Genomic DNA, 24,496 nt, shown 5'->3' with positions numbered 1-24,496 from the left:
AACGGTGTTACTGGCAACAATTTAATTCAGTTTTTAGTCAATGTTTACTGGCACCTGTCCTAACAACAGACACATGTTGTTCGTAAATTCATTAACTATTCTGTGCTCTGGCACTCTCAAACCCGAGAGCTCTGAACTTAAAGTAGATTCCCAGATTGAATTTACACCCTAATTCTGGTCTTAACGTTGACAATAGATTGCCAGCATCACAGTATGTCATGTTGATACGCGAGTTAAGTGATTTGGATTGTGCTTTTACACAATAGAAAAGGGCACTTCCTTACCTGGAGTGTCTGAGAGTGCTAGGACGCTGAACGGGACCGGAACAGTCAACAAAGACTCTCCTGTATCCAGGCCAAGGAGGTCTTCAGATTGCTCTACTTGTACAGTAAGTAGCGAGGCGGGGGAAAACAACAAACACACTAATGAACACTTCAGAGATACACAAAGTACGGCATGTCCATCTCCGTCTGATTAGAAGTAGAGATGATGGAGCGCTCAAGGTAAAGTGACAGTGTTTTCTTGGTAAGTTATTCAGTGAAGACGTCCCATTAAATGGCTAGCTAGGGATTTGCGCATACAGACTTAATGAAAGCTTTCAGATAGAAATGTCTTAGCGTTCAGAGGGCCATTGATGAGGTCACAGAGAGGACCATTCACTCAGCAGGAATATAGAAGCACTTTTATGAACTTCTACTGTCCTCCAAGAGCTGCTGAATTTTCTCTTCACTTCAGTTTGCTCCTCATTTCATGCACCTTGTTTGGAGAGTTGGGTAGCAACAGAGTTCCCTTCCCTTATGGCCATAGAATGACATAGAACAGTGTTTTATAGGATTTCTATGGGTATGTCACTGTAGCTGTTTGTAATGGGAGGATGGAGGACGTGATCGCTATAGGAAGAACAAAGGAGCTATGGGAATATCTGAGGGATATACAGTAGGGAGATATGAGTGATGAAGATGAGAAGGGTCTCACCAGCAGATTGGGGGTCTGTTTCTCCAGGGGAGGAGACCTCTAGCAGGCCAGGTATCAGGTCCTCTGTGGGGGCCGTCTCAACCTCTGCAGACACGTCTAACAGCGAAAAAGACAAAGTAACTTATACTGCAGCTTTATCTGGTTTGAAATACTAGTACAGCAGAGGATATATTACAAATTAGGTGTAAGAATGTACTTTTAGCTCCCATCTCTTAGAATTATGAACACATTATTTCACACACGCACGCACAGCCTTACCATCAGTCTGTTCGTCAACCAAGTCTTTGTTAATCAGATGCTCCGCACTGAGATTGGAGAAGTCATCATCCCCAAAAGGGTTCCAGGCAGGCTGACTGAGGGAGCCGATGGGAGGGCCAGGGGCAGAGGCAGGGGAAGGGGCAAAGGCAGCAAAGTTGCCATCCTGGGCTGGTTCACACATACTCTGCTGAAGGGACTGGGTAGAATTGGGTGGAATTGTACCAACAGATCTGGAAAAACACAAAGGCCAGGTCAACTTGTTGTTACACATTCAAAACTAAATATGTTTAATTAAGGCTGATATTTCAAGTGATGATGTCGTTTCTCCATATCTTACATTAACTGGTTGAGGCCATCTTCTGCTGTGGCCTCTTGCAGTGGCTGGGTGGAGTCACTTCCAGGTAGCCCACCGACCCAATTCTGGGTAAAGTCACTCGGGGTGCGCTCTGCAGCCTTTGGAGAGCGGGGCGGAGTCTTGGACAGAGCAGGAAGAGAAGTCTGGAGTGACAGAGAGAGAGAGGAAGAAACAGATCATCTAAACAACACAAATAGGGGGAAGAAGAGGAGACTCATTGTAAAGAACTAAACCCAATAACACTAATGAATAACTTCAATGCCAAATACATACAACACAAAAGAAAATGAGGCGAACAAAGTAAAATAATACATTTAAAGTGAAAAAAATGGACAGGCAAAAGGGTAAAACAAAAGTCTATCACACCGAAATGAGGATAATTCAAACGTTCACAAGGATCACAATGGATTTCGCAGGGGGTTTTAAGGTACTAAGAGAACAACACTCAAATGAACAAAACCGAAAAGACAGGAAAACGATGAAGGCTGATGGCATTGCCATGACGATGGATGGCTGGGTGAAACAACGGATGGCCTGATGTCACTTTCAAGCAGGCTTTGAGTGTGTCTGACAGCTCAGGGAGAGGACTTGTTGCAGGCTGCAGGTATGTTACCGTCTCTGTCTCAGCTGTGTTCTGACTGGTTTTAGCAGGGATGGACTGGGCCTGGGCAGGTGGCTGCTGGGCCGCTTCTAGCTGGGACACTGGTTGCTGGGCAACTGGTTGTAGAGGAACTGGTTGCTGCGGAGCTGTAGGCTGCTGTGCAGCCGGAGGTTGGGCTGGAGTGGGCTGAGCGTTTGGCTGCTGCTGGGCCTGGCTCTGGCCGGCCTGCTTACGACGTGCTGGGGCTTTGGGTGGGGCTGGGCTAGACGGGACCTGGGCCTTCTGGGGGGTGGGACTGGCCAGCGAGGGAGGCACGGCCTGTAGTGGGGCACTCGGGGCCTCCGTCTTGGCCTGCACAGGTGGGACTCCTCCCCCTGCTGCGGTGACTGCTGCTCCTGCGATTGGCTGCTGCTGCAGTTGCCCTGGCTACCACACAAAGACGGACGACAGCACACAGCGTCAACAAACCATGACAACGAAGACAAAGCTGCTTTACACACAGACAACACAGTGTGCCACTAAGAATGCATGTGGCTGTTATCGTGGGTTCAGAACGATACATATAATACCGGAGAACTGCCTTCCCTACTTAAAAACTAAGGACTCATTACGCCATTGCTTGTGTCTTTGTTATAAATCGGAGACTGTAAAACATGTCATCTCATGAAAATGTAATGGGGAGCCATTGTGTGGTACCGTCTGGTCCGTTTTCCTCTTTAATGCTCACTTCTCTGTTTGGTCAACAGTTTCCTGCACTTGACTTCTCTCCTTATCTAAGCTTGTTCCATGACACAGTCTATACAAGGGGCGACTGAACAATAACCCAACCCTGAGCCGCAACTCCTCTTACAGATGGTATTTTACAGCTGGTATAAGTGTCCTGAATTCACTAAGCAACAAAATCCTACACAATATCTACATTTCTCCAGACCCCTTAGAGTATAGAGAGGAACATTTTCATTCAAATTGTTTTTTTTAGCAATTATATTAACACATTTGTGTGTAAAAAAAAATAAAATTTTTTATTATATATATATATATATATATATATATATATATATATATATATATATATATATATATATATATATATATATATATATATATATATATACACTCTGTGGTTTGTACTGTAATTCTTTAAAAACTTCGATCCTCAGAGCACTATGGAGGAAACTCACGTCATCCACCACCAACATGGAAGCACCCACTTGGTGATGTCAGTTATTTCTGCACCAGAAAGCTTATCACAATTCAAATTAGAAATCTTCAGTATCTGTGGTCGCTTCTCAGAGCAGGAATGCTGATTTGAGATCAGTTTTTCCCTTTTAAATAACAATAAATAAAATTGCGTCATGGACAGGGGGGACCTGATCCTGGATAAGCACTCATTCTGAGACATTGTATCCCTGAGAACAGTCAACCTCCACTTTCTGCTAACGCTGCTAAGAGTGGGATCGACCAGACCCAACCCTGCTTAACTTCAGAGACAAGCCAGCAGTGGGATGCAGGGTGGTATGGCTGTGGGCTTGGGTGGCTGCCTGACTTTACCTGCTTCTGCTGAGTACCAGCTTGGGGCTTTCCACCCAGCTGAAGTGTGGCCTGACTAGGAGGGTTCTGTGAACGGCCGGTCACTGGCTGAGGCGGAGCTGTGGTCTGTGCCTTCTGTGATTGGAGGGCTGCCGCTTGCTGGGCAAGGTTTAAGTTGACTCCTGCAAGGAGTACATAATCTGGTTACTATACAAGCCATGAAACAATTTAAATATATTTTTCATGCTATATACATACATAAAATGATGTCGTCACACATTACGTTAAAGGACAGAAATATAAAATGTATTTACATTTGTTTATTTAATGGTACACAGACAAGACAACAGTTAGGACCAAGACTAAAACACCCACCCATCCCCACAGGACCCCGTTTACTGCAGATATTATAGCAGTCATCTTATTTGTTCAATAACAGTAGTCCACAGCTCAACATTTGTCTCTTTAGCACCAAGCATACGGGACAGAGAAAGTTCCATGTAAGCCATTTCCAAAGCACCCCCATTGATGCCATGGCAGAGACGGAGGCTCTTGCCAATGTAACGCAACCATCTTTTTGGCTGCCATATACGCTTTCCGCAAACCATAAGGTTCATGGAAGAGTTGTCGTTGAGAAGAAGTGTAATTGGTGAAAGGGATTTTTTTTCTTCTTTTTTTCGCAACAATAACAGTTCATGTCCTATAGGATTTATAGGGAATTAGCTTAGCCTATGGTCCATCTGCATAATGCTGCTGCCATGGTAATGTGGTCTAATAGATACGGAAATGAATTGGCTGTTAAGTGTTATTTTGTTTGTTAACTGCATTACCTCCCTGTTGAGAAATACAGTAACATAATTAGACATGGCAGGTATCACAAGCAGTGAGTGGCTTGGCTCTGAGTGGTTAAATAATTGAGTTAAGGTAATTCCCCATCAAAATGCAAACACAAGTACACAACTCTCCAGTGTCCTGTCTTTCACTGGTGGAAAAGCAGCACAAAAACAAAGTGGCGTCATTCTGCTCTAGAGCAGTCAGTCTGGTTAGAGGCGGGAAAAATGATCAGAGCACGGCAACTCTCTGGTAAGACCTCATTAGATGACACTGTTGAGAGACTAAACAGACAAGCCAAGTGTTCTCTCCATCGGTTTCTAATGAGAGCCATATCATGTTTTACTAAATATAACTTGGATCTCATTTGAGAAATAATTCCAGCAAATTTGGCAGAATGTTCTGAGCAGTTTGAGCCTTAAGATAATATTTTGGATTTATCAAAACTGGGGGGAAAACAAGTGTGTTTCAGGTCAGTTCAGGTTCAGCTCGATGTGAGCTACCTAGCTTCTTCTGGTACATGCCCACTTACAGACATTTATTTATCATGGCTAATACTCAATGTCCTCCATCTACTGAAATGTTGTCCAACTTAGCATGCTGCCATTAGGGTAGAGCAGGGTTCTGAGCAAAAACAAAAAGGGTGAGGAGGATTTTCATTGTTGGACATAAGTGTAAAAACACCAGGAAAATCAACTCCAAGTGATTTGAATTCAGGATTTTTTCTTCCACACTCATAATAATGTTTTTTACTAATAGAAACATCAACGTGAAGATATTTGTAAATATGTATGCATTAATATACAGTATTATAGGTACCTAGTTTTATTAGTTGTATAAGTAGTTATATCTGTAGTTTTTAGTAGTTTTAGGCCTAGTAGTTGTATAACTTCATGCTGTTTATGTAAGTTTCACATTATTATTATTATTATTAATTATTATTATTATTATAATACAGTAGCTGCCATATTATTCTTGTTACCAAGTATTTGTTTTTTTTCTTCATTTGGACACTCTTGAAAACAAGATGATGCATCTAAAGAGATTTCTTCCTGCAAAATAAATAGAGGTTCACGTGATCGTATGCTGATGTAAGGAACATTTTAAATGATTATGTTTTAGTCAAATATATCTGTTGGGGCTTCTTGCGGTCAATTTGCAGTCTACAAATGATTAGTAAGTAAGTTCCGGCCTGGGGTAGAGAATCTACCTCAGTCGCTTCTGTGTATGTATTGAGTACCTAACATGCCTCCAAATAAACCAATGTTAGCCTAATTGCAGTACAACGGCAGAGTGGCCGGATGGTACATACCTAGAGGAAGGGCAGGGAGATTGGCCCGTTTCCGAGGGGTGAGGGCAGCCGGTTGAATGGGTAGGATGCCAGCGTTGGGCTGGGCATGGCCAGCTTTGGGCCTCTGCCGGGGCGTGATGGAGGTCTCAGTGGTGGGGACAGGATCTGTCAACCTGGGGGACAAAGGTCAGTGTTGGTGATCAACTTGTCAATGGTACGAAATTACCTTATGAATGATGTCAAAACTGAACAGAGAACACACAACTGACAAGAAAATAAGGACACTAGCCTCAATACTGGTGTGTATAACAACAACAACCAGAAGATTACTCAGGCAGCCCCCCTGTATGACAAACACCAGCACACAGACTTACCTGGCCTTACTCTGTGTCTGGCTCTGGCTCTTCTTCGCTGCAGCTGCCTCACTGGCTTTGATTGGCTCAGGGAGTTGAGCAGGAATTGGAGAGTTCTATATGGGGGTAGATTAGAGATGAAAGTATTGTACATTTATATTTAGGAGGGAATGGAACCACATGACAACAGATGACAAGCACATCCAATAGCTTCAGAGCATGGACTGAACAGAACATTGGTAGGTCTGGCTCAGAGCCCGTTAAGAGACCAATCCACAGACTATTCCCCGAGCAGAGAGAGACAGACATACAGACTAGAAAAGGTCACCCCCCCCCACTACAGAGGTCACCCTGACCACAGAGCAGAGAGACTAACCTTCACATTCTGAACAGGGCAATCCCGACGAGCCAATTTAAAAGCAAAGTAGGACACCTGGTAGATGTCAGGCCTTTTGTCAGGGTCGGGCTCCAGCATGTACCCTGACAAACACCAACAGAATGAGAAGCAGAGGTGGAAATATGAGAGAAAAAGTGAGACCAACTGAACCACACCAGAAGAGAGAAAAGCAACACACTGACTAACCCACAACCTATAGATTAAGCACGGTTAGATAAGGACGTAACATGTAGTACAGGACTCATAAAATACGTAATGGCATTGTAGAATCTACACTAATTTCCATAGCAGATACAGTGAATGGTGGAATACTGACGGATGAGGCAGTGCAGGTTGTAGGAGTAGCGGGAATTGTCAGGAATGGTGAAGCTGGCATCACAGATGGCCACCTGACTCTCCCCGAACGGTAGAGTGAAGTAGCACAGCTTATACAGCAAACAGCCCATCGCCTGGAGAGAACACACACACAATAATAAAGTTACATACCATTTAGAGCCAACACCTAAATGCCTCGAGAAACCTGAAGGGAAAAGGCTTCTCCACACAAATATGGCTCTTCTAACTTCCTACTGTACTAACTAAACCAAATATTAGCTTGAAGTTTTCATTTAGTTTCATGAGCATTCTGTGACAGATACGCTACAAAGTGTACTGTAAAAAAGCCCCAAACAAATCAGAAGCTGGCAATAATACCATGACTAAAGTTTAGATCTAAAATACAACATCCACTCACCCATATGTCAGCTTTAGTAGTGATAATCTTGCTGTTGTAAAGGTTTACCATCTCAGGAGCACGATATGACAGAGTGGTGTACCTGAGAGAGAATAGGACAAGGCCACAGAAAGGAGGATAAAGAACACCATGAAGCGTATTGAACTAACACAAGGCTAACCTCTGACGAGGCTCGGCTGAAAAGGCATATATTCCTCTGAACTGTATTCTTCTACAGCTGTAAAAAAAAAAAGCTAAAGTCAAAGGAAATAAAAGGGCAGCATATTAAGCTAAGCAAGTTCACAAACTTTTTTATTTCGTCATCGACTATTGGCACTCCTTCAATCTGCGGGTTCTGGAACTTATTGGTAGCACTGCCAAAGTCACACAGCACATAGTGGCCTTTATCATGTAACAGGATGTTCTCCACCTGCAGAGATACAAAAGAGAAGAAAAGTCAAGCAAAGCCAGAGAAGGATAAAATATGAAAGTGTCTGCTGAACGGTATACAGTGCATTTGGAAAGTATTCAGACCCCTGAACTTTTCCACATTTTATTACGATACAGCCTTATTCTAAAATTGATTAAATTGTTTTTCCTCCTCATCAATATACACACAATACCCCATAATGTGAAAGCAAAAACAGGTTTTTAGACATTTTTGCAAATGTATGAAATTTAAAAAAAGAAAATATCACATATACATAAGTATTCAGAAGAAGTTTGGAACCACCTCTTCCTAGAGCTGGCCGCCCGGCCAAACTGAGCAATCCAGGGAGAAGGGCCTTTGTCAGGGAGGTGACCAAGAACCCGATGGTCACGCTGACAGAGCTCCTCTGTGGAGATGGGAGAATCTTCCAGAAGGACAACCATCTCTGTAGCACTCCACCAATCAGGCCTTTATGGTAGAGTGGTTAGACGGAAGCCGTTCCTCAGTAAAGAGGCACATGACACCACGCTTGGAGTTTGCCAAAATACAAACGAGATTCTCTGGTCTGATGAAACCAAGATTGAACTCTTTGGCCCGAATGCCAAGCGTGACATCTGGAGGAAACCTGGCACCATCACTACAGTGAAGCATGGTGGTGGCAGCATCATGCTGTGGGGATGTTTATCAGAGGCAGGGATTGGGAGACTAATAAGGATCGAGGGAAAGATGAACGGTGCAAAGTACCGAGAGATCCTTGATGAAAACCTGCTCCAGAGCGCTCAGGACCTCAGACTGGGGTGAAGGTTAACCTTCCAACAGGACAACGACCCTAAGCACAGAGGCAACACCTTGCAGGAGTGGCTTCAGGACAAGTCTCTGAATATCCTTGAGTGGTCCAGCCAGAGCCCGGACTTGAACCCGATCAAACATCTCTGGAGAAACCTGAAAATAGCTGTGCAGCAACGCTCCCCATCCAACCTGACAGAGCTTGAGAGGATCTGCAGAGAAGAATGGGAGAAACTCCCCAAATACAGGTGTGCCAGGCTTGTAGCGTCATACCCAAGAAGACTCGATGCTGTAATCGCTGCTTCAACAAAGTACTGAGTAAAGGGTCTGAATTGTTATGTAAATGTGATATTTCTGTTTGTATTTTTTATAAATTGGCAAACATTTCTAAAAACCTGTTTTTGCTTTGTCATTACTGGGTATTGTGTGTAGATTGATGGAAAAAACGAATAATTTAATCCATTTTAGAATAAGGCTGTAACCTAACAAAATGTAGAAAAAAAATCACGGGATCTGAATACTTTCCCGAAGACACTAATATATATATAGATAGATAAATAGATATATCTATCTCTATCTATATCTATATATATTATTTATATGACAGGAAGACTAAGCCAAGCACGAGATGAGACAGAGGGAGTGGGAGCAGAGTAAGGAGGTGGGAGAAAACACAGGAGAAGAATTCTATTCCTCCGCACCTTGAGGTCCCTGTGGATGATGGGCATCTTGCCCTGGTGCAGTCGAGACACGGCGTCACACGTGTCACAGAAGATCTGCAGCACCTCTGCCTCTGTGAAGCCTGTCTGCAGACGCTGGTTCATCAGGTTCACCACCTGGCCCCCTGCAGAGATACATCGCTCAGTCTCATTACTGAACACACACACTGGGTATGGAGCTAGCAAGGTTCCTCAGTACACCCATCTTGCACTCACACACTCAGTCTCTTGACCATCTAAAACAGTGGTGTTCAAACTTTTTCAGCGGGGACGTCATTATTTTTTTTTTCACCAGAATTTCTGGGGACCCCATTTTCTTTCCACACGAGTTTCTCGTGACCAAACCTCACCCCAAATCTAAATGACAAGCATAAAATCAGTAAATTAATATTTTTTACATCAACAAATAACCTTCAATTCATTACATTTTCAAGAACCCCTCCCCAAAATACTCAATAAAATTGTATTTTTCAAATGCATCTTCTTCTAAAACTTTTGTATATTGTCCTATAAAATAACATGTATTCTTAATGTTTTTTTGGGGTGACCCCACTGCAGTTCCCCCACCCGCACTAGTGGTGACGACCCCAACTTTGAATACCACTGATCGAAAATGACCACTTCGCAATAGGGGCCTTTACAAAAAATTAGGAACACCTTTATAATATTGAGTTGCACCCCCTTTTGCCTTCAGAACAGCCTCAATTCATCGGGCATGGACTCTACAAGGTGTCAAAAGCGTTCTACAGGGATGCTGGCCTATGTTGACTCAAATGCTTCCCACAGTTGTGTCAAGTTGGCTTGATATCCTTTGGGTGGTAGACCATTCTTGATACACACGGGAAACAGTTGAACGTGAAAAATCCAGCAGCGTTGGAGTTCTTGACACACTCAAACCGGTGCGCCTGGCACCTACTACCATACCCCGTTCAAAGGCACTTCAATCTTTTGTCTTGCCCATTCTCCCTCTGAATGGCACATATACACAATCGATGTCTCAATTGTCTCATGGCTTAAAACTCCTTATTTAACCTGTTACCTTCCCTTCATCTACACTGATTGAAGTCAATTTAACAAGTGACATCAATAAGGGATCATAGCTTTCACCTGGATTCACCTGGTCAGTCTGTGCCATGGAACGAGCAGGAGTTCCTAATGTTTTCTACACTTTTTGTACATCTACTATGCCTATAACATACATTCACATCATGGAAAAAAACCTGGCGCAGCGCAGAACTCAAATGATATGCAAAGACAAGTACAACAACAAAGTCCCCACACCAGTGGTAGGCCCAGATCACGTGTCAAACTCATTCCATGGAGAGTCGAGTGTCTGTGGGTTTTCGCTCCTCTCTTGTACTTGATTGAGGAATTAAGGTCACTAATTAGTAAAGAACTCCCCTCACCTGGTTGTCTAGGTCTTAACTGAAAGGGAAAAAATCTAAACACGCAGCCACTAGGTTCTCCACGGAATGAGTTTGACACCCGTGGCCTAGATGGAAGTTAGACTAATAGTCAGACAGAGAGCGCCCTCATGTGGAGTGACAGTTACCTGGCTTTATTCTTGTCTTTCAACTACACTTGATTGAACGCAGACCCTTCAGTAAGCACTCACCTTTACAGTAGTCCATGAGGATGAGCACTTCCCACACATCTCCTCCTCCACAAGTGGTGATACTAGAGTCCAGATAGCCAACGATGTTCTTATGGCCGACCAGGTCCTTCTGCAAGAGCACATGCACAACCGGATTACATTAACAGGCAGAGTGAACATTATCATGCCATTTAAGTTCCAGTTCAACTTGATTGTCCCCAGAGGGAAATTGTAACTGATAAATAATGTAGTGCAGAGTTCACGGGCCTTCCTGTGTTTTCATGTAAGCAGAGGAGAATAATAAATAAAATAATATAGCTCCCCTCCACGCATGCCGTGGGAGTGGGGTAATCTCACAGCTACTCACCATGATCTGGATCTCTCGCTTGCACACCTGCAGGTCGTGCTCATTGTTGACATACATCCTCTTGAGGGCACAGCGGAGTCCTTGGCTGGTTCGTACCAGGAACACGATGGCAAACCCCCCTGTGAGAAAGAGAGTGAATGAGAAATAAGGTTCAGTGTTTGGAGGCAAGCAACCATTGGAAGTCTGTGTTGGCAACACCACTCTGTGCTAGGGCTGGCACAATTACAGAAAATAAACTGTCAATAAATTTTTTAATCAGTTTAATCTTTTTTTTTTTTTTAATAACAGCTGATTATAAACAGTACAGCTGAGCATTTGTGCGGTTGAGTCTGTGTGGTAACAAAAATGGACACTTTACAACATGATGAAACTTTGCTCCTCCTTGCTGAAATAAGCAGGGTGTTTTAGCAAACAAGTCATCGGTTGCCTAGGCAACACCCCCTCCCATGAGCAACAGGGAGGGGAAATAGAATGAATTGAACGCGCATGGAATCTCTAGCCCTGGCAATATGACTGGTAAACTCGCAATGGCTGCCTGGTATAGAACGTTCATTCAGATTATGTTAACTGATGTGGCTCATGCAATGGAATGTCTTTTTTGATAATGTCAGTTGAGTTGAATCAACAAATCACAGCACGTATTGATGGGTACACTTCCTGCTTTTACTTCCTGCTTTGCTCCTATGGGTACACTCACAATTGCCACCAGTCCACGCATATCCACTCATTGATTTGAATGGTCATGTCACTTGAGTAACCTCTGGTGGCAGAGCATTCCATGACGTCATGGCTTTGTTTTGTTTTGGGTACCGTGAAGAAACCCACAGTGGCGTGTCTGGTGGGGTATTTATGTCTGTTTGATGTGTATGCAAACAGATTAGACAAGTGGTTAGGCATTTAACACATTTTTCTTAAAAAGACTAGAAGAGAAGTAGTCAATTTCTCCTCAACCATGAAAGACTATCGTGCATATTGTTGATGCTAGTTATGTGTGTGCAGTTAAGGGCAAGACGTGCTGCTCTGTTTTGAGCCAGCTGCAGCTTTTCTAGGTCTTTCTTTGCTGCACTTGACCATATTATCAGACAGTAATCAAGATGGGACAAGACCAGAGCCTGAACAACTAGTACAGTTGATCTGTGTGTAAAAAATACAGAACATCTTTTTATAACAGACATACCTCTCCCCATCTTCACAACAACTTTGTCAATATGACTTGAACATGATAATTGACCATCCAATGTTGCCGATGACATGCATGTCGATTAAGGCAGCCCTCCGTACCCTGGTTAAATGCGGAAGACACATTTCATTTGAATGCATTCAGTTGTACAATTGACTAGGTATCCCCCTTTCCCTTTACTCCTAGGAGTTCACCTTCTTTTAAATGATATCAAACTAGAGGGTTGATATTTTCCAGTGATGAAGACGTCTCATGGTATGGTGGGGTATGCTAAACGGGTCAACATTCCTGAATGTTTTGGCTTTCAGTTCCAAAAAGTTACTTTCTGACCACTTTTACCATGGACCAGACCAATATTTATGGAAAATGTTGTTCAAATCCAAAGGGGTGTGGTCAAAACGTGATTGAAATCAAATGGAACGACCCAGTAGTGGTAGTGACGGCAGTAGTAATGGTGGTAGTTGTAGTAATAGTATTGTAGCAATAGGGTTTTCATAGGCTCTGGTTTAGTTATAGTGACCTATTATTGGGTGGTTTGTAGGTGTGGAGTTATCACAGCGAATTATAGTGGGTTAGCATAGTAGGCTAGATTGAGTAGTACACCATCATAATCCATAATGTGTTTTTAAACTCTAAATGTTTTAGTTTGAACATTCTGAAAGTTTTGTGGCAGTGATTTCAGTGTAGTATGCTGAAGCCTGTATTCCACCATTGAAATGAATGAGGATACAAGAGTGAAAGGTTGAGAATGTGACTGCTGAAGCAAGTCACACCAAACATTAAATAAATACTCTTATAATGGTGATTCGCGTCCCATTATGAAACAATATGATTAGAAGAGGAGGCAAGATATTTGAGTAAAGAAATCAAATAGGCCTAACCATTCCGGTAAATGCAGCATCCATAATGTAGTGTGCATAGCACATAGAATTACATAAATAAACCCTGGAGTAGCATCCATAACAGCATCATTAGTCATCTTCTGCCAACTGCCTTAGTGGCATCATGTTTAATTCCTGACTTTCAGCGCAACTCAAGCCTCCATGATGGCATTGCCCCAGGGAAACTGAAGGCCTATCTAGCCTAACTGTCTTAGCATGGAATTCACTGTCTTTAGCTAATGTTGATAACCTATCTAGAATATATGTTATACCATACTGGTGTTCAATTTCAGTGTGTAGAAACTGCAGTGTACTGTGTAGCTCTATACAGTATAGCAGTGCTAGTTGCTGAAATAAGACTGGGGCAGGGAGAGGCTACTTCAACAATATGCAAGACGCTGACTCTCTCTATTCAGCATGTTTTAGACTCAATTCCTGAACAGTGTACACTGCAAAGCAGCGCTTCAGAAGGATGGACAGAATAGGCAGAAATCATGAGATGCAATTTGCCTTCGTAACCAACAAAAGCGTGGAATGTGAAAAAGTGATAGGACCATTATTGTCATGATGAACCGAGGTTGATAGAGCAAAATTTCAGTCTTTAAGAAGAAGGTTGTGCAAAGTAAACTAATTTTGTAATATGTCAGGGCTACATCATTACCCTACCAGTGAACACAATCCACACAAATGACTCTACTGAGCAGGATAATGCAGGCACCGCAATTTCTCAGCAAGCAGCACTCGTATCTCTCGACACACTCACATGCACACATAACATGCACATAGCCACATCCTGGGGATATAGAGTAGCAGGTTAAGAGAAGGTGTATACCTTTCATCCAAGTGTATGATACAAAATGGTATGGTGTTATGGTAACAGGGGTTGAGATACATTTGAGAATTGAGATGTGCAATTATTGTAATGTATATTGTGTTTATTTAGGCTAGGCATTTGGCATTTTTAAAGGCTATTTCATTTTTCTATTCTGGAATTATTTCATTTCAAGAACTGATTGAATTTACATAAACTTGAACAAGATGGCTGCTTATGGTTAAAAATATACTGTTTTGAGAGGTGATTTTTACCATTTGCACAGGGAGTCAGGGATTAGCCTAATATTACATCACTTCCTCACATCAAGGCATTATCTGCAGGTTCTTTGGACTTCACTACCGTGTGGCTCATTTGGTAGAGCATGGTGTTTGCAACGCCAGGGTTGTGGGTTCGATTCCCACGGGGGACCAGTACGCAAAAAATGTATGAAATGTATGCATTCATGTAAGTCGCTCTGGATAAGAGCGTCTGCTAAATGACTAAAATGTAAATGTAATACCCAAACGATCAGCAACTTGATCTGTATGGTCTTGGGTTGTCAAAAGGACAAAGATACCAGGTTTAATGTCCCCAATGGACTTTAGTTTAAGAGTAGGCCTACAGATACATCCACACCCCAGACATCTCTCAGTGCTCTTCAGTACCTGAAAATGAGCCTCTTCTCATGTCCATGGTCACACGTTTTAATAAATCATACAACACCCAAAACTGTCCCTGAGTACATTTAATCAGCACCTCATATGTAAGGGGATTTCCTGCCAACGGCTTTACCAAATAAAGCTGCCGCTCAAACAATGACAGAGCTGTCAGTCACGCGACAGATAAATCACTGTCAGGCAGCAGCCCTTACACTTGATCATCAAAACTGGAATCTACAAACAGCATGGCACCTTTGAATTGCTTATCCACCTACATTGAAATGGTAATTGGGCTGGGTGTGTCCGATATTCAAGTGTCAGGAATAGGATTACATCATGGCATTGAGTGGAAAATTGACAAATGTGTCTCTGCCAATGACAAAGCCTACTGTTGCCATATCATTCTGAAACCTAGGCCTGCCTCTGGCTTAAGCAGTACTGAATGTCATCATACCACAGTTCGTGTAGCAGCTACCTGACTGCTAATGACTGATCAATGTTCAAACATTGTGGCAGTTTGCAGTCTGACTGAAATGTCACATTTCATGTTCTCAGTCAGCACGGGCATCAAAACATTTCCAAAAGACAAGCCTCAATTCCTACATCTCACTCACCTTCGGCCACTGTTTCTTCAATAGTGACTTGGTGTCGACCTATAGTACATGAACGTCCAATTAAATTGCCACCTACATGGCTGGATCCACTGCTACCTCCTCCAGAACCAGGTCCAGAACTGACCAACTCCCGACGAGATGAATCAAAGAACTTCCTCATGATAACTATCAGTCAGATGATGAGGAACTATTATCCTCACTTCAATCAAAACGACGCAGAATGCTCAAATGACGACGCAGAAAGCTCAAATGTCCTTATTTCCAGCGATGTCAGTTTCACAAATTAACTTTGTTTTCTGGACAAGGCCTAAGGTTTGTCTGACAAAACCAGTTTTGTTGTTTGCAGATGCCAAAAACAGCAGTGATTTCTTCACCAGCAGCTAACGTTAGCTGTCAATTATGAGCTAACTCCGAATAACCAGTCTCCCATTTGCTTGACAGACTAATATAGCTACAGAGATAAGATAGATGCTAATATATTTCCGCTAAACCTTGCGCAGTATTCGACTTGCTCATCTTGGAGGAGGACATTTCTCCATCAGTGCAGCTATTCAGGGGGTTGTGGGTCCCTCCATCTCCGCGGCTAGCTTAACGTTATGACATTTCATGTAGCTAAGGTTATCCTGTAAAAATTATGTCCGTTGTAATATACCCCATGTAAAACGTGCCAATATTACACGATCCTTCCATATTTAATGTCGTTCAGCAAAGAATGATTATTTCCAAGTCTGCTACAATTCATCATCTAGCTAGCTAGCCAGCTAGGCTACCAATTAGCCAACGTCAGCTAGCTTACTGCCACGAACCGCTACCTAGCTATTTCGCAACAGGAAATGCCTATCAAAATGACAGGAAATGGTAATTCCGAAATGTACCAATTGTAGCTACTTTCGACCTCAGTTTGGTTTGATAGCTCCCTTAGAAAATATAGATAAAATATTGCTAGCTAGTCAGTTAGTATATGTTAGATGTACGCAAGATAGGCGAATACAAGCTTCGGCTACTACGACAACACCAACATATCAGCAGCTGCCTACTACAGCCCATAGCCTACAGCTTTACTGCAGTGGGGTCATGGGATCTGTAGTCATGAGGTCTGTAGTGAGGGGGGCACACTGGTGGCATTGACTGGTGGGGGCGCGGGTGAGCAGCCACAAGGGAGAATCTCTAAAATGAATGAATTAGTATACTAGAATATGGGAATGGGATGACATGCTATTTTCCTCTTGAAGCATAATAATACAATCAATACGTTTGTGGCAGAGAGAGAACAAACAAGGTACAAGTATCTGCAATCACAATTAACAATTATTAAAAAAAAGAGAGAGAGAGAGATAGAGAGTTCTTCACTGTAAAATATAAAGTAGCCTGCCCTAGTGTAACCACAAAGGGGTGGGACCGAAAACTCCTCTTTGTGTCATCCACTGTGTTGCGTTTTAACGGCCGACATTCGCAGAAGAGAGCTTCCTTTCGGTCTGCTTCATTAGAAAATATCGTTTTTACTGTCTATACGGTAAGTAAACATTTGTATGTCATTTTATAGGATGAGGTTAAACTAGAAATATAGGCTCGATATGTATTGTGTTGTTTTTACCTAGAAGCTTAAGAATACCTACTATCTGACACATTCAAGGGTGTGTCTCGAACAGAAAATGAACCTCAAAGTTATTGTTCCGTTGTTGGCTGCCAGCAGACAGATATACATACATCGCGTCCTGCAAACTATATACTTATTGAATTGGGCCATAAGTTACAATCACAAGACGGGCAACTTGGAAACTAACAAGAAACTATAAGAACTGTTTTGCGTAACAATGTCTCCATATTTACCAAAGGTTTGTCGAGTCTGCGCAGTTGTTACTTTGAAAACTACATTTACTCCAGTGGGCTAATGCAGGTTACTAATATAGGCCTATTGATGTAAAAAGTGATTCAGAAAGGTGTGACTTTAGATCTAGTAATGTTTTGATATGGCAGTGTGACAGAGGCAGGGGTTAAAAGGTTTCTTCTTGTGCCAGGTATTTCGACCCCAAACTGAGCAGATGTAGACAGTACATTTCTGAAAGAGTTGTCATCCTTGGCTAATGAAGAGGCACAATATGGACAACACCCCTGGACGAAAAGGGCCACTAAAAGGGACAACACCCTGGACAATAAAGATGTTGTCTCCTATTAATATAATAATTAACAACATAAACTATATTGAGTGACGCCATGAAGTAAATAAGCTCTGACCAGAGATGTATTTTGTCTGATTTGGATTTTGGGGGAAGTGTTGTCGGCTAATTGTTTCAGTTGGTAGAGTTGATTTTTAGAGTAGGAAATAAGCTAAAGATTCAGTGGCTCTCTCTCTCTCTCTCTCTCTCTGTGTGTGTGTGTGTGTGTGTGTGTGTGTGTGTGTGTGTGTGCGCACACGTGTGTGGTGATGAAACATTAATGAGGGTAATGAGTATTTAACCCAGTCTTTCCTACTGTGAAAGCCCACCACATTGTTATTCTCTACAGGGCTGATTTAGGTAATGTAGCAACAGGACCATTTGCTTTTGATCAACTGACCAAAGTGGGAATTAACAAATGTATGTAGATGGTCTATGTTTCGTTAGCCCATCTTTATCTGTTACTCAAAGGTCAGAGGTATTGTATGGATAATGGTAATATAATGCGCATCGCAGGAAAAATGGCGTATATGCGTTTATTAACCATCCTGAGAAATAATATAACTGTTTTTCTTTTGATAGCTTTTCCCATCTCTCTTGCTCACGTTTGGAAACTCTATCTCACTGGCATAATGGCAGCGGTAAGTCTCAGCACCCGAACGTGTCTACTGTAGTGGGAGTGAACTATGAATGATTTTAGTGTTCAACATTTTCATAGATTTGCATGATCAGATTTACATTTGTTTGTTTTCGTTGCTTACTATTGGAAATGATTTATCAACAGTATGTTCATTGTAGCTTGCATAAAACATGTATGATGTACTATACCAATGAAATTGTCCAATTCGATTTTTACTGCTGTAATCCTACTGACAGCACAGACAAGACAGCTTTTTGAAAGTAGCAGCCACAGTATACTACAGAGGCAGTCTGACGTATAGGCTACACCTATACTGTACATAATAAATACATGTTGCTGTTACTGAACAAAATCACACAGATCTGTTGAGATGTGTATGTGTGTACCTATAGACCAGGGTTACTCAACTCTTACCCTACGAGGTCCAGAGCCTGCTGGTTTTCTGTTATTACACACACCTGGTGTCCCAGGTCAAAATCAGTGGAACTTACGTCAAGGTCCAGAGTTGAGTTTGAGGGTGATAGCCTATGACTCAAAGTACAATAGTGTTGGATAGTGACTGGATAAATGCCAGCTGCTGAATTCATAGGGAGTTATATGTATGCCATTTTAATATTTGCCACTGCAGATTGGCAACCGTGGAACTGTGACTGAAGCCGCTGGCTTCAAAGTAGAGGAGGATGTAAACAGACTGAGAGGAGCCATGAAGGGGGCTGGTGAGTGATCCCAACATTCTAAGCGATGACTGGCTGTTTGTTTCTAAGATCAATTCAGACATTCCGAAAACAATGTCAATGAGTATGGTAGGATCCCCTTTCTTCTGATAAATAGGTCTTAATTCAAAAAAAGTTGTATGTCTTTCCTTTCAATGAAAGCTTCAATAATACCTTCCTGTTGAACAGTATGCTATTAGTACTTTCACATCAGTTGTAATTATTCTAGAACTCTCTACAGGCCCTCTACACAGGACTGTAGTCACTTTCCATTTCTAAGACCTCCTTCATTTCTCTGAGTGTGGCCTGGGAGTCATTTCTTTCCTTCTCCACTCTGGTATACTTGACTCATCTTTTTTTCTTTTTTTCCCCCGTTTTCATCATTATTTTTGCCTTTTTCCTGTTCTAGTCAGAAGTTACTGTAGGATTGCATTATCTTTGCGCCTGTGTTATTTGTGTCTATGCTTTTTACACATCTATGCTGTAGGGATACAATGCAGAAAATACAATGAGCTTTGTAAGAAAACAAGTTACGCGCTGTTAAACACAAGCCTACAAGATAGTATACAGCTCCACGTTGGGAATGCTGATGCTGTTAGCTAGACGTAATAGGTTTCACCTGACTCTAGTGTGCGACGCATTAGAACCAGATGGCACATACACTGAGAACCAACCGTGCCTGTAGGACCCGGGTTTTTCCAGGGTGAGAGAGGAGCTTGGAAGCCGGAAGTGTGTCTGTTCAACATTCAGGTTGAAATCTGGCTGAGTTCTTTGTAACTGTGTGACATCGGGGCGATATTTAGGATAGTTCAATGGTGATTGATGCTGTTTTATCAACAGCAAGTTATTTTACCTAATGGATCAGTATAATGTGAAGGTATACAGTAATGTAACCCTGTGATGGTTTGTTATAGGCACGGATGAGGCAGCTGTCATTGAGGTCCTGGCACGTCGTACCATTGCTCAGAGGCAACGCATCAAGGAGGCTTACAAGCAGACCGTGGGGAAGGTAAGTGTTCTACTGACTTATGCCTGTCTTATTACATTTCTCATATCACAGTTTGAATGATCAGACTATTCTCAAAACGTTCCAAAAGCCTAACACCACCAGCTCCAGTAAGGGGGAGTATTTAATAGTTTATAGTGACAGGAGACTGCAGGGGTTGTGTAAATGGTTATATTTATCATGTGATCAGTCATGGAAGGATATACTATAAAGCAGGATCATGGAGTTAGCCAGCTAACTGCCCTAAATATTCTAAAGTAACTATTTTTTAGAAAGATAAGCTTGAAACGGGCATTCTCTAATTGACTCAACAACCAAAAACACATATCTAAGTTTAGCTTTCTTAATGAAGTGGAAAATCGACAAATATTTCTGGCTATTTATCCAATTTTAGCTGGCTGACTTATTGATTAATTGTTATAGTATACCCTTCTGGTTTGTGGCTTTGTGTGTGTGTGTGTGTGTGTGTTTTTCTGGGTGTGGTGGTGTCTGGTGTTAATGGTAACATTGTGCTGACAGTTGGTGCCTCAGGTTGATCATTAACTCTTACACAAAGATGGTTATGTGTTTCAGAGAATAGAGAGAAGCTTGTCTACCATCACAGGTTAGGTGGAAAGACCTCTCGCTCATGAGGGTTGAGGTTAACCTGATTTTAAATGAAGGCCAATGTCAGTCAGGATACTGCACTTTGTGTTTAAGTGAAGTAGAGAGATTATAGAATGACAGGCCCCATGTTAAACGATAACTAAACTCGACATTTAAAACTAAAAGGGAAGTCTGATCAATGTCTACTCTATTGACACTGTTAGATAGGAGCTGACACAGTCTGGCATACAATAAATCATTGATAAAGTTATCTAAAAGGTCCCATGAATGAGGAAGCTTGCCACAGGGAAGGACAAAGATTGCTAGTGGAATCCTCCTGGTCAGAAACAGTGAGTCATACAGTGCACGGGGACGCCCACAGGCAGGCTCATGAAGAAGCTAAATGTGTCCACTACAAACCTTCTGTGTACAGCTCTTTTGCAGCCACGCCCTTCTGGAAGCAGACTTGTATCTGGAATGTCTGAAGCATTTAGTCTGACAGATTAAACATTTTGAAGACCTTGTTTATCACCTCTGAGATATGAGTGTATGAGAGAAGTAGTGTATGCTTACTTGCGCACTAGGCAGGAGATTGTGTCAATCGGGACCCATTTAAATGTCTGTCTCTCTGTCCCTGTAGGACCTGACAGATGATCTGAAGGGAGAGCTGACGGGGAACTTTGAGAACGTGGTGCTGGGCCTCCTGATGACCGCTCCTGTGTATGATGCCTACGAGCTGAGGAACGCTATGAAGGTCAGAGGTTATCACTGCTAGGGACACCATCACAGTGGGGATTGATGTAACACTTTTCAATACTGCACGTCTTCGAGCTATTGACATTGTATTGGGCTATTCACCTCATCCACAATCCATAAATGTGTTGCATCACACTACTCTTTGAGGTACTTACATAGCTCTCCACATCTCTATTTTACTGAATGCTAGGGTGCTGGAACAGAGGAGGCTGCTCTCATTGATATCCTGGCCTCAAGGACGAACGCTGAAATTAGAGCCATAACAGCGGCGTACATCAAAGGTAGTAGCTACACAGTACACATTCTGTCTGTGCCATGTATTGAATCTCCATCTGTAGAAGAGGTATCGCATGCGGTGTATGGTACAAGTTCATACTTTAGTATTGATCACTGTATATGAAGAGGAAATCTGATCTAGGATATCAGTGTCTCGCCCTCTTGAGAGTGTACGGACCAACAATGAATCACATAACGTGAACACAATGCATGATATGAATGATTTATTAGTGTCTTCTATAGAGCAATATTCAACTTTTGTTGCCTGCCATAGCTTTTGACAGGGTGTTCACGAACCGTTTCAAGTGTTGTGTGTTATAATTGCAGAGTCCGATCACTGGGTCTAAGGTCATTCTTAACTCCTACTTTTTGCTTAAATCGTGTGTGATGGCAGATTATGAAAAGAACCTGGAGGAAGATATCGATGGTGATACTTCCGGAATGTTCCAGAGGGTTCTGGTCTCTTTGCTCACGGTGAGAATAGACCGTTACAATATTGACTTCTCTGAATACACACCTGGTTGACCTTCATATTCCAACAATCAAAGGAAAGCCAACCGAACTACAGTACATGAATTGTTGTAAAGGAAATAGTCACTCCCCCTTCACTTCATCACTTGGGTACAATTTAACACATAATGGATGTTTGTAGTTTTTAGAGGCCTCTTATGGCCAGGTAATGGTCATGTCATTGTCTGACTCTTTGCTAACATGGCCTCTGTGTCTGTCCTGTGACTGACAGGCGGGGCGAGATGAGAGCAACACTGTGGATGAGGCCCAGGCTGTGAAGGATGCTAAGGTGAGAATATGGACCCAGAGAGGAGGTGACCTGGCTCTGTCTATCTCGCATAGTAGCACATGCTGGGGTATCAGGATCACCCCACGGTTAGGAAGATGAACAGTAAGATCAACTTTAGACATAGTTTTTTTAAAACCTAATCTCACATCAAATATGTCCCAAAACAGTCAGTGTTGGGAGATTTTCTGTTTGGGTTTGTGAAGTACTTTTGCTGTGGGTTTTCAGGATATCTACGAGGCTGGGGAGGCTCGTTGGGGAACAGATGAGGTCAAGTTCCTCACTGTGCTCTGTGTGAGGAACAGAAATCACCTACTCCAAGGTATTGTCCCCACAAAATATTTCTGTGTATATTCGTTTAGCAGCGGTACACCAACGCTGTACACCACCACCGTCGCCGCAGCGGTACACTCCCAAAATATTTTATAATAATAAAATAACATTTCTGCCGAGACTCACGTTTAAGATCAGAGTGACAAGTTACAACAAGTTACATATCACCAGAAGTGACCTTCTCACAGTCTACTTGTTTATTGTTTGTTTATTGCACTTTACACTTCTCTTCAGTTAAGATACTTACTTCCACACTGACTTTGGCACAAAATGTAATGCACAGACACTGTTCTGCCGACATGTTCTGGTTATTTGAGGAACCAACATTTTGTCATGTGCTTCTTACTCACTACAACAGTATGATTGATTCCATATCTCGCTCTCTCACCTCATTGTCTCAGTGTTTAAGGAGTATCAGAAGATCTCTGGGAGGGACATCGAGGACAGCATTAAGAGGGAGATGTCTGGCTCTCTGGAGAATGTCTTTCTGGCAATAGGTCAGACGGGTCCAATTTGTTTCAGTGCCTCTTGTAATAATGTACCGAAGACAGATAAGACTGAGAGTCCGATCAGTTCTGATGAAAATAAGCTAAACTAAAGCTTGTTGAGCTATCATGCCTGATGTATCGATCTGATTTATTTTTTGCAGTGAAATGCCTTAAAAACAAGCCAGCATTCTTTGCAGAGCGGTTATATAAATCCATGAAGGTAAAGATTTTGAAATTGAGACTTTTTTAACACACCTCCCATGGAGGGTGCATATCTGCTTACGCTTGTGGGTTATCAGACTGACTTCATCAGAATGTTGACAGCTCCTTCCCTCCTGTTTTTTCAGGGTCTGGGAACTACAGACAGCGTACTGATTAGAATCATGGTGGCTCGGGCCGAGATTGACATGTTGGACATCAAGGCCGAGTTCTTGAAAGCGTACGGCAAGACTCTCCATTCCTTCATCAAGGTGAGACCCTGGTCACAAGGGATGAAGTAAAGATTTGTCTCATTTAAAAGTTAGATTTGTGCCCATTTCTTTCTGTTATTTTGACGTAATCTGAGTGTTTCTGTATTGTTTAGGGAGACACATCTGGAGATTACCGCAAAATTCTGCTGCAGTTATGTGGAGAGTAGGACGTTGAACATCTAGGACATCATTCAGCGATGACTTCACTCTGCAACAACACCATTGGTGCCTCTACTATCTGCTGTTTCCTTTGCTTACAGGTCTCTCAATATCCTCTGCTCTTCTGTAGCCAGAGCATTTTAGACTGACCATGATGCCTTTTTTCACAGTTTGTAATACTGATTAAACCAAAGACAAGTGACATTTTACACCTGCTTGCATTCTTTATTGATCCCCTGCTAGAGCTTTAATTAGTGTTGTTGGTTAGAGAGAGCTGTTGCCACATCTCAGGAAGCATAAAAGATGGACCTTGTGAACCTCTGCCTCCCAACCCCGTCTCAGCGGAAAGCCATTTTCATCTCTCACTGTTTGAAGTCCATTTAATGAATTAGTTTGGATGGCTTGTTTGTTGAGTCACCTCTGAGTCATTTGATTCAATTACCTTAATTGGATGTTAGTCTGATTTGGAAGGCAAAGTATGTACTCATCTTTGTGCCTAGACCCTGTCCTCGTATTTCAAGGCTGCGCTGAGACTTATCAACACCCCAAGTTTCACTCAGGTAATCCCAACCATAAATGATCAGCATTATCATTCTACCGCAGGCCCGCAACAGGTGACCCTCATTGACTTGTTTTAATCCACTTCCTCGCTCAAAGCATAGGCCCAATGATACAGATCTAGACATTCTTGTATCTATACAATTCAAACTAGCCCTATGGAATTTTCAAATAAGGGGTTACCAACTAGGCAAAGTAGGCCTATGCTTGTAT

General features: G+C 42.3%; 2 protein-coding genes across 8 annotated transcripts in view; one reads left to right on the top strand and one right to left on the bottom strand.

The window, feature by feature from the left end:
- The window catches only part of LOC115159426 (AP2-associated protein kinase 1), a 31,165-nt gene extending 14,765 nt beyond the window's left edge, over positions 1 to 16,400 (bottom strand). For 5 of the 6 annotated variants that reach the window (XM_029709128.1, XM_029709130.1, XM_029709129.1 and 2 more), the window contains exons 1-16: positions 15,348 to 16,400; positions 11,200 to 11,318; positions 10,854 to 10,962; positions 9,221 to 9,363; positions 7,612 to 7,733; positions 7,325 to 7,406; positions 6,908 to 7,040; positions 6,571 to 6,674; positions 6,216 to 6,310; positions 5,863 to 6,014; positions 3,741 to 3,901; positions 2,202 to 2,615; positions 1,571 to 1,731; positions 1,234 to 1,463; positions 976 to 1,071; positions 285 to 377 (exon numbers count right to left, since the gene is read on the bottom strand). In XM_029709128.1, coding sequence (XP_029564988.1) covers positions 285 to 377; positions 976 to 1,071; positions 1,234 to 1,463; positions 1,571 to 1,731; positions 2,202 to 2,615; positions 3,741 to 3,901; positions 5,863 to 6,014; positions 6,216 to 6,310; positions 6,571 to 6,674; positions 6,908 to 7,040; positions 7,325 to 7,406; positions 7,612 to 7,733; positions 9,221 to 9,363; positions 10,854 to 10,962; positions 11,200 to 11,318; positions 15,348 to 15,507 — 2,374 coding nt within the window. In that variant the 5' untranslated portion in view covers positions 15,508 to 16,400. The remainder of the gene's footprint in view (positions 1 to 284; positions 378 to 975; positions 1,072 to 1,233; positions 1,464 to 1,570; positions 1,732 to 2,201; positions 2,616 to 3,740; positions 3,902 to 5,862; positions 6,015 to 6,215; positions 6,311 to 6,570; positions 6,675 to 6,907; positions 7,041 to 7,324; positions 7,407 to 7,611; positions 7,734 to 9,220; positions 9,364 to 10,853; positions 10,963 to 11,199; positions 11,319 to 15,347) is intronic. The other variant, XM_029709132.1, reaches the window with a different exon arrangement.
- A 324-nt stretch (positions 16,401 to 16,724) lies between these two features.
- On the top strand, positions 16,725 to 23,934 carry anxa4 (annexin A4). Of its 2 annotated transcripts, none has more exons than XM_029709135.1 (13): positions 16,725 to 16,860; positions 18,086 to 18,144; positions 18,772 to 18,859; positions 19,771 to 19,865; positions 21,088 to 21,201; positions 21,394 to 21,484; positions 21,874 to 21,953; positions 22,222 to 22,278; positions 22,504 to 22,597; positions 23,010 to 23,105; positions 23,258 to 23,316; positions 23,444 to 23,566; positions 23,680 to 23,934. In XM_029709135.1, exons 2-13 carry the CDS (start codon positions 18,136 to 18,138, stop codon positions 23,731 to 23,733), a joined length of 960 nt encoding a protein of 319 aa, XP_029564995.1. In that variant the 5' UTR covers positions 16,725 to 16,860; positions 18,086 to 18,135; the 3' UTR covers positions 23,734 to 23,934. The 2 variants fall into 2 exon arrangements, with proteins under 2 accessions (XP_029564995.1, XP_029564996.1); XM_029709136.1 differs by lacking the exon at positions 16,725 to 16,860 and adding an exon at positions 17,842 to 17,863.
- Positions 23,935 to 24,496: the final 562 nt, after the last annotated feature.

Source organism: Salmo trutta, chromosome 23 (assembly GCF_901001165.1).
Source record: "Salmo trutta chromosome 23, fSalTru1.1, whole genome shotgun sequence".
In the NCBI taxonomy this organism is placed as follows: domain Eukaryota; kingdom Metazoa; phylum Chordata; class Actinopteri; order Salmoniformes; family Salmonidae; genus Salmo; species Salmo trutta.
This window is presented reverse-complemented; position numbering and strand designations above follow the sequence as displayed.

What these genes read in the sequence shown, in the direction of transcription:
- anxa4 (XM_029709135.1), top strand. An exon ending in AGGAGCCATGAAGGGGGCTG is followed by an intron (nt 18,860 to 19,770) that starts GTGAGTGATCCC and finishes GGTTTGTTATAG; the next exon opens with GCACGGATGAGGCAGCTGTC. An exon ending in GAATGTCTTTCTGGCAATAG is followed by an intron (nt 23,106 to 23,257) that starts GTCAGACGGGTC and finishes TATTTTTTGCAG; the next exon opens with TGAAATGCCTTAAAAACAAG.